Source organism: Eufriesea mexicana, unplaced genomic scaffold (genome assembly GCF_001483705.2).
Source record: "Eufriesea mexicana isolate 0111107269 unplaced genomic scaffold, ASM148370v2 scaffold500, whole genome shotgun sequence".
NCBI lineage: Eukaryota > Metazoa > Arthropoda > Insecta > Hymenoptera > Apidae > Eufriesea > Eufriesea mexicana.
The window spans coordinates 247288-257581 of NW_016908649.1; the positions used below are offsets into that span (position 1 = coordinate 247288).

The 10294-nt window shown below is 41.0% G+C and overlaps 1 protein-coding gene across 3 annotated transcripts in view; it reads right to left on the reverse strand.

Annotated features, from left to right (window-relative positions):
• Window positions 1–532: 532 nt before the first annotated feature.
• The window catches only part of mub (poly(rC)-binding protein mub), a 99243-nt gene continuing 89481 nt past the window's right edge, over window positions 533–10294 (reverse strand). For 2 of the 3 annotated variants that reach the window (XM_017897470.1, XM_017897471.1), the window contains exon 8: window positions 6943–7702. In XM_017897470.1, coding sequence (XP_017752959.1) covers window positions 7324–7702 — 379 coding nt within the window. In that variant the 3' untranslated portion in view covers window positions 6943–7323. Of the gene's footprint in view, window positions 924–6942; window positions 7703–10294 lie in introns of those variants that run through there. The other variant, XM_017897472.1, reaches the window with a different exon arrangement.

The window sequence follows — 10294 nt, forward strand, 5'->3', positions numbered from 1 at the left end:
AGCAGCCACCGTGTGTGTGTGACGGGCTGCGGCGTGCATCGTTATTATTTGTTTCTTTTTTTTTCTTTTTTGTTTGCTTGTTTGTTTCATTTGTTCGTTTAAATATCTTTTGTACAGTTTTGTACACTCGAGTATATATATCCGTGTACGCGCGTGCGTGCCTTCTTCGTCTCTACTAGCATGTATTTTTTTTTTTTCTTCATTTTTTCTTTTTTCTTTTTATATCATTATTATTAAGCGCGTGCTCGATTTAATCCCTTTTCTCTCTGCATTCTCGCCACTTATGTACACCTCTGTGATTCTCTTGTCGAGAGCGCGCGCACAATATTCTCACGTGTATGTATATGTGTGTACGTATGCATGAATGTGTCTCTATACCTCTGTGTGAATGCGTACAATGTGTGTTCTAAACTCGTAAACGTGTATCCCACGTGTACTTCCTTTCCGTTTAACATAGCGTGTATGGAATACATGTACATGATGCGTGTGTGCATATCTCTGTGTACTTGTACACCAGTGTGTGTCCGTGTGCATGTAGAAATCACCCTTTCCCATCCGATGTGTGTTCCATTTTTGTCGTTCACCTTTTGCTCGTGCGTGTTCGTGTTCCTTCTTAACCAAGTGTTATATACCGTGTACGTGATACATATGTGTGTATACATGTGTGTGTGTGTGTACGAGTGTTCATGTATGCAAGTGTGTTAATGTGTGTCGATTAGCAAGCTGGTTGAACACAGTGCGTGGCCCAGCCCCAGATGCCATTGACAGCTTCGCGTGCGTCGTGACGCCCCGCGTCCTTTCGACGACGACAACGACATACGTGTGTGTCTCACCACTTTTAGTGGATCGGCGACTTAACGATGTGGTCCGGCGGGATGAAGTGGTACGCGGGTATCGAGAGTGCCGCCGTTTCCTGTGATATCCTGAAACAGAATTGGCCGTGTCTGTCAGACCGGATGTGAACTATGGCTCGCAGCGGCGCGCCGATTCCGCTCGAACTCGCGAGCCGGGTCGAGGCGACCAAGCAGGCTCGTTCGCTCGTTTTGTATAAATGTAGAAATTTTAAGAGGAAACGGGGTACATACGTTAAGATAAAAGGGAATATCGAAGATTTTTGTTGGAGTCTCTGATCGAACTTTTCTTTCAGGAATTGTTATACTCTGAAGGATAGTTTGTGAATTATTCAGAGGAATCTTGCGAACAATTGAACTCGTATGAAGAATGACTGAATTAAGAGTGTATGTACATGTGACTATTTTTGGAAGAGTATGGAAGATTTGGAGGAAAAATTGAATAGCTTTTCATCATTTCTCTGAGACCATTAGACACAGGTATCTGTACGTCGATTCCTTTTGATGAGTTACAAATGAGAGAAAGTAGAAATTAATGGGAGAAAATACACAGCGAGTTTCCAAAACACATTGATGATTATATTACAAAATATTTTAGCAGCTTGTGAGGAATTTAAACATTTCTATGTTTCCTCATATCAGAAATGTTCTGTTATGACTTAATTGAACAGTGTTTGGTTTAATAACATAAATGAAATTTTAATTCGCTATTCATTAACAATGAAAACGCTTAAGAAATTCAACTGCCACTTGCAAATTAAAAACATCATTAAGTTTTCCCTCCAAATCCGCGACCATTTTCTATTCCTGCTACATCAAAAAATATCACACTCTGCACTCAAAAATAACAACTTAAATTAAATACACAATGCAGTACATCAACACGCAAAATTGAAAGATGAAGTAAAATATCTTTAGAGCAAGTTTACAATGTTTTCGAAAATCTGGAGCAATATCAAAAAGCGAAAATTCTTTCTCCATATACCGGGCAACAAAAATCTTTCAGATCGAATTTCCATTTCTCCCAAAACGAGTAATGAGCGTTCTTCGTCGCTTCTCTCGCTCTTCAGGCAACATGCGACGGATCTACGAAAGAAGATCCTCGATCATCGAGGCACTGGTTGCTCTCGACTACACCCTCTCGACGCCTGCGTTTCGCCCGGGCATCCTCCGCGAACCATCGTGATCCGCAAAGAGAACCATGTCAACATCGTTAACGACAGTGTCACTAACGCGATTTCGTGGGTAACGAACGGTTCTTAAAAAATGCCCGAACGAAAGCACGCATGAAAGGGTGTACCGGGTGAGCAGCGATCATCCACGTGGAATGATTCCCGGAGGGGTCGGATGATCTGGTCGGTAAAATCGGTTTTGGTTGGCAACTCGGTTGGTCGCGATCATTGTCAGGTTTCACGATCAAAAACTGAAGAAAAAAAAAAAAGAATAAATAAAAATGAAAAATAAAAGCAATCATCGAAAAATTAAAAAAAAAAAAAAGAAAAAAAGAAAGACAGTAAATAAAAAAAAAAAAAAAAAAAAAATAAAAAAAAATGAAAAATAAAAGCAATCATCGAAAAATTAAAAAAAAAAAAAAGAAAAAAAGAAAGACAGTAAATAAAAAAAAAAAAAAAAAAAAAATAAAAAAAAATGAAAAATAAAAGCAATCATCGAAAAATTAAAAAAAAAAAAAAGAAAAAAAGAAAGACAGTAAATAAAAAAAAAAAAAAAAAAAAAATAAAAAAAAATGAAAAATAAAAGCAATCATCGAAAAATTAAAAAAAAAAAAAAGAAAAAAAGAAAGACAGTAAATAAAAAAAAAAAAAAAAAAAAAATAAAAAAAAATGAAAAATAAAAGCAATCATCGAAAAATTAAAAAAAAAAAAAAAAAAAAAAAAACAGAAAAAAAAAAAAAAAAAAAATACATATATATACAAAGAGATTATTAAACGAGTATCAAAAACCGGAAATGAAGTGTAAAAAGACGTCGAGAACTAATAAAGAAACAAACTGTGTGACGGTAACAAGAATACAAGATAGCTAAGTTGTCGAAAATACGGTTCGTAAAAATTGGGAAGAAGAGTGTGTGTCGATTAACGGGACTACAAAGGAGCGGATGGTGCTTACCAAAGACGGGCAGGAGCCTGGGTCAAGTTGTTTGGATGGATACATCTTCTCTCTCTCTCCCTCTTTCTCTACATCTCTCTCTGTACGAGTCTCTCTCCACTCTTGGTACGTACTCTCTCTCTTTTTTTTTTTTCTTTTTGTTCAAAACAAATATGCACGTATATATGTACACGTAAAATAATGCATGTATATATATGTACACTCTGTGTGTCGTACTTGCTATACATAGAAATCTTTCGTCTGTGTGCTATACACGCGGGTGCGCTGCGATCAATATCGATCGCAACGATGGGTATAGCAAACAGGAGGACGGTTTGCGTGAACACGGGACACGCAACAGCGTTATTTTTTTTTTTTCTCCCTTATTCATTCTTTCCTCGGTTCGGTCATTTCGATTATTCTCTGGTTGGAAAATAAAGAAAAAAAAAGAATAAGAAAAAAAAAAGGAAAAAAAAACAGGAAAAATTGATTCACCGTTCACTGCGATATCGTTTTCTATCGATCGGTCAGACGCTACGCTCCTTGATGGCTCGAGAGCGGATTCAGGCCACATCGACGAACGAGAAAGGGAATTCGAGAGACCCTCTTACTAATGGGACAACGATTGGGCGGAGGACTGCTTCTCTCTGTCTGAAAGGAATTTTTAAAAGTTGCTCGATTACCAATGTAATATGCTATATATATACTGTACACTTTCCGGGTTCGTTTCACGAATCAAATCTCCGCTTCATTGCACCCAATGCTTCCTCTGGCGACCCATCGGTGCCCATTTCGGATTCTCGAATTTCTATATCGTGTTCGATTTGACGTGCATCCGAGGCACTCGCTGTACGAAAGCAGCGGCTCGACTTTCATCGAAGGCCGGTTTCTAAAAGGAGGTAGCAACAATAAAAGTGCAGCACGCCAGAAACGTGGTCGCGCAAGGTACTACAGAATTAGTCTGTTCCAGGGAGGCTGGATCGATGGGAACATAAATAACCGGCAGAACTCGCTATGCCTGTGACACGATTTCCCTCTCTCAGGAGATAAGAATTAAAAAAACGTCGGTGATAACGATAATTGGAAATAACCACTCTGCTATAGTACATTGCGGGACCTCGTTCCGTAAGCAAGGCTGAGATGATTTTATTCTCGTGTGTTCAGTTTTCATCAAAGTACTTATTTCTTCACAATGTATTTTCTTTTCTTTTTTTTTTGTATTACACACGCCTAGCTTTATTTAACAAGGTGAGATACAGGGTAGCTAATGTCTTGTTAAGCACACAAGCTCTGCGACATCGTTTATAAGAGACCAATATACAGTTGAAGACTAACATTACCTACAAAATCCTGTGTGTGTATACTCTTTGAATCTTGATATATTTCGTCAACCTCCCTTCACGCCTTGACGATGAGAAAGAAAAAGAAAAAGATCGCTTTAGTCTCATCGTTATTCTCTCGTTCACGCTGTCTTCCTTTCATTCTTCCTCTCACACGCTCTGTCTCTCTTGCTTGCGGAATCTTTGTTTCATCGATTTTTCACGGAAATCGTCGCCAACGTGAGAAATCATTATTGTCTCCAAGAGAGAACTAAATATATATGGGGCGAGACTACACGGTGTACAGAATGTGAAACGCAATATGAATTATCGTTTATTACTCTACGGGCTGCGTGATCGTGTTCATGATTCATCTGACTGAACGCCATGTATCGTTACTCGGATTAATCCATGATTACTTGAAAAACTGCAACTGCCTTGTCTCTTTCGACTATTTTTAATACGCCCCGTGCCACGTGCATCAATCAAATCACCGTGGTGTTACTAAAAATTAAACGTTAATTAGATAAACGAAAACAGACATTAATCTACGAGTAAACTAAATCGATAAACAAAAATCGCTGAGCTACAGCAACATACCATTATTGATTATTCCCTTAAAATATAATAACTCGATATACAAGTCGCAGGCTTCTTCTGTTAATTTACAGACTGAATAAATCGAGAAAACAAATGATTAATAAATTTCAATAACGTATCCTTATTTATAATCTCCTTTATAATCGATAAACTAAAGATAAAAGAATTCCAATAACATACCATATCCTTTATCGCATTCTCTTTTACAATCAATGATCCGATACAATTCGTAGATTTCATCGAAACGCTGTAGAGGCTCAAAATGGCGGCAAGGAACGTGTTAAACGATCGCAAAGATGAAATCGTCGATCTAGATGATTCGTGATCACGATATCGCAACGAAAATCGGTGCTCGAAAAACTCGACGATCGAAAATCTATACCTGCCGATCTGTGCAAGGTAATTTCTTCTCTCTCTTCCTCTTTCTCTCGCTACGAACTAGAAATTGAGCACGCAAATATTGATCTGGGAGCTCCTATGCAGTCGATCGTAATTATAAAAAAAGAAAGAAAAAAAAAAAAAAAAAAATCGACGTCCATTCGCCGAGTCTTTTCTTCCGTTTCTCTCGATTCTGCGATCGATCGATACCGATTATATAATATTCCCAACTCGATCGACTTACATTCTACGAACATCGTGTGTTCTTCGTTCGTCGCGTTTGGCTCCTGCTTTCTACGCCCCTGAGGCACGATCGAGAAGAAAAGACGATCGATTTACGGCGAATACGATTTCTCTTCGAAAAAAACACGATCTTCTTTGTTTATCTTATCCTCGTGTACCTGTATATTATGTGTGTGTATAGTGTGTGAGTGTAAATAAGTTGTGTATACGTATACGTACCTAAAATGTTAGTTAACGCTAATTAATCTGAACTCGCGGGGGGAATCGTTACTTTCTTCTCTATCCCATATTAATATGCATATATATAATATATATACGTATACGTACAGTATATATATATATTCATATCTATACATATATAAATCGAGCGTGTTCACGTGAATATGATTACGTTCTGTTTTATTCATATATAATTACCATCATTATCGTTACAATAAAACGACCACTATCGTAAATCGATCGATTACTTTGTGTATTTTTTCCTCTCTCTCTCGTCATCTAGCGAATACAATGTCCACGTTCACCGACGACAACGTTCGATGAAGCGTGCTACTACCTCGTCGAGGTACGGATAAGCTCACTGTGATTATTCTCTCGTTTTTATCCTTCCCTTTTCCATACGGTCGCGGCAGACCGTATTCTATTTCCGGAGGGAATGTCCGGCGTTGATTTCAAAGCACGGTTACATGATTACGGACACGATATATCTGAACACGTTTCGCTACGCTTTCCCGTCTTCTTCCCTCTCTCACTCTCGTCCTCTCACACTTCTGTTCTCTCGCGTAATGATAAAGACATAATCGAAAAGTAAAGAAATCATAATAACATATAAATCTCGCACACGCCGCCCTTAACCTCTTTTCTCCGTTCCGTATGTTTCTACTAAACTCGCATGCTCGCACACTAGCGCCATCTAGCTCGCTTTCTCAATTCAAAGTGGTCGGCTATACAGCTACAAGAAAAAATTACATCGGAATACCCTAATACTAGTAATAAGAGCCTGTTCTGTTTCAAACATTAATCAATTAATAATTCATCGATAATTATATTATATATATGTATACATATATATATATATATATATATAAAAAGGCTGTCTTGCGACGGTGCACAAGCGGTCGCGTCCTCCGAGTCGCCACCTGGCGGATTCAACGCGAACACGTTGTCGCGTTCGAACGTCGGTATCGTAGGATACTACATTTAAAACAAAAAAAAACAAAAAAATGAAATATTACTTAAGAAAATGGAGGGAAAAATGATAAGAAACGAGACATGGTAAAATTCATCGGACTCGGAGGACGTGTCGCACTTAGTGTGAAGGTCCGAAGACTTAGCATCGGATCTCGCCGTACCGTTCAGATACCCCTTCTCAAAACAGACACAAAGAGAAATAAATGATATCGAAAAAGAAAAAAAAAAAAAAAAAAAAGAAAAAAAAAAAACGAAAAGAAGAATTTAAAAAATAAAAAGAAATAGAGGCAGGCTCGAGCCGCGACTGGCCAGAATGTAGTAGCACGGTCGTCGCGCGTCTTACCCTACGAACTTGTACGCATGTTGTGGAGCGGTAGTCCATTCGTGAAACTATCGTGTTGGTCCGATCCTTAGCCAAGTCTTGATCCGGACTCGCGCTACCCTGGCGTCCGTACGCACTTTTCTCCGATGTAAATCTCGTGTTCCGTGTATGTATGATCGTGGTGGTAGTAGTGGTAGTGGTAGTGGTATTAGTTGTATTCGTGGCGCTGGTTGTGGTGGTGGTGGTAGTGATAAGTAATGCGTGTACGTGTAATGATCTCCCTGTCGCGTCTCTCCGTCGGTTCTCCATCACTGGCTCAGTACGGGTTGTACTTGGTGCGCTCGGATTTGAATTTGCCGCTGTCGGTGGGTCCGGGTGCGCCAGGGCTACGTAGCCTCGGCGTGAACTTGTGCGACCGGTGCACGCCGGTAGTCTGGACCGGTAGCGCGGATGCAGCCGCGCCAGCAGCGCCACCTAGCAATTCCGTGAGTCCGCCGAGGGCGGTGAGGCTAGATAGGGCGTTGAGGGCGCCTGGCTTGCTTAGCAGCTGAGCCAAGGGAATGGCGCTGGCCAAGGGAGAGGCAGTGGTAGTGGTGGTAGAGGGAGAAGCACTGGCCCCGGATGCCCCGGGAGTGGTACCGCTGCCAGGGGTTTGGGTATTTTGGGCCTCTAGGTTAGCTTTCTGCAGTTCAACACTGGGGAAAAGACACAAAATGTAAAAAGGTGAGGGTGGGAACGTTCCTCTCGTATAAAACAGTATGTTTATGTGTTGTGTTGCGTGTGACATGTCTGAGCGAGGATAGTATCCTTGTGTTCGATGTGTGTGTATATATATATATGTACGTATCTCTCGTATTTTCTCTTTTTCTCAGAGTGTTTCGATAAATGAAGAGACAGAAGATGAAAAGAAGGTTAGAAAGAAAGAGAGAAAAAAGAAAAATGGAAGACGAACAGAAACAAAAAAAAGAGTCTCGAGAGCGACGCGAATGAAACGCGTAGTCGGTGGTGAGCGTGGTATAGAAAATGGCGAAAAGAAAGAAAGGAGAAAGAAAGTAAAACAGAGTCAGAGAAGGAAAACAAAATGGACCGCTAGAGAGAAGAACAGCTGCGTCGATAAAACAGAGACTTATCGACGGAGAGAAAAACATGGCGACAGTGGTGACACAATGGCGATCGCTAAGTGTGATGTATGTCGGGTGGCACAGAGAAAAAAAAACGTAGAAAAAAAAAGAGAAAGAAAGAAATCGAGTCGCAAGGTTTTCAACAGGCTTCGCAGAAAGAGAGTTATGCCACAGGTGTGTTCTATGGAGCGTGATACTCTCACGTACACCGGCTACGTGGTTGTTCGTGGGGTGGGGGGTGGGGGAGAGTTTTTCCAGCGTCGGGACGAGTTCTATCGGCCTCGAGACAACGTGGACCGATCCATTGGCGTCCATCTGTATCGTCTGCCTTAAACGGTACAGACAGGTCACGTTTCGTCGATCTCACGACGGGGCCTCGAGGATCACCGGAACTGCGTGCCGACGCGGAGGACGCGCTGCAAGGAGTTCCCGCCGTCGAAAAGGGCCCACCAATGTATTCGTTATATCCACGTAAAACTGACACGTCTATCTCGCAAGTAAAAATCCTCCAAAAAGTCTTCGTGTTCACGAATACATAACGTCCCTTTTCCAGGCGCAGCGCAGAGCCATAGTCCGTTGCACATGACAGAATACACACGATCGTGACGATCAGGAGGCGAACGACTTAGTTGTTAAATCTCGACAAAATGGTATCGCATCACGGATACTTTTGGCGAAGTTGAATGAAACGTAGCATGGCTCTGCGAGTCACTGAAAAGCGGAAATCAAACTAAACGGGGCTCAGCACTTGCATTCTGCCGACGATATCGGACACAACGGATCTCTGGTATCAGTTCACAGCGTGCTACCCGGTCGTCACGCTGATCCCAGCGAATCGCTGCGCGATAATTGGCCCCGTACGTCACGCTACAGCCGGACAGGAAGCGGAATTGGACGCGGCAGAGTGCAGATCTTGGCCACGGGAGTGTGCTGGGGGGATGATAACACGATACGTAATAATCATGTGGTTGACGACCAAGTGGTGACGGCAGGTATACAAGAATAATCGGGATATATGATGAATATATTTTCGGTCGCTAGTATCAAATGCTTGTAGTATAAAAATATACAGGGTGATTGGCTCGCTGGTGGACTACAAGGCAGCACCGTTTCTAGGGGAGACCTCGACACTCGAAATTTTGCAGCTAGCACGTGTGTACTCATGCACACGAATACAGTCGTTGCACGTACACGTCGGATTATCGTGAAAGATGAAAGGTGAGGCACCACGAGGTACTGCCTTCGAGTTCACTGGCCAGGCAAATCACCCTGTATACGAGTGACAATCTGGAATAAAATATAATATGGATTATAATTCGTATAAAGGGAAGAAATGGAGTGTGAAGAGGTTACGATTACGCGTTTAGAGGCGGCTATATATATACTGGACACTCGTGGTTGGTACTCTCGTGCTGTTTCGTGGGGCAGCGAAGAGGGGGAATTTTATTGCGTCGCGTCTAGTCGACTATGCAAACACCCGTTTCTCGTTATTTTCTTTTTTAACTTTTTTCTTTTTTTTTTTTTTGAGTTCGAGAGTAGCACTATGAAAAAAAATGAAACAAAATTTTTCTTTGGAGGTATTAGTCCCATGGCACGATATTATATACTGCAGGGGAAAGGGTGTAGACAGATCTGCGTCTGCGGGTACGTTTCGTTGCTTTCAATAAAACGCAATGATCGGCAGTGAGGAAACGTAAAAATTAAAACATAAAAGATGCGACTGCGTGACACTCTTGGCGAAAGCAACATCGAATTTCGTCGTTAATCTTGCCACGAATTCATTCGAAATTCGATTTTCTTCCATTCCATTCGATTTAAAAAAATGTTCACCGTTCGCAAAATTTTAATACGATATTTCCCAATAAAACAGAGATCAGCCGACAAAGCAGCTTTCGCCAAGAGCGGTACCGACCGAAAACAAGCGCTGGATTGTCGAAAACCGAACAACCGAGGGGTATCGAAGAAAAAAAAAGAAAAATAAAAAATAAAAAAAAAAAAGAAAAGAAGAAATTGTAGTGATGCACAATTGCTCATTGCAGGACTCTTCGGGAGAAGATCGTCTAAATCAACGGAACAACGATATTGCTGGAAATCGTTCGACTACGTGTCGTATCTGTCATCGTGATTGTATATATATATATTTTCTTTTTTCTTTTTCTTTTTTTT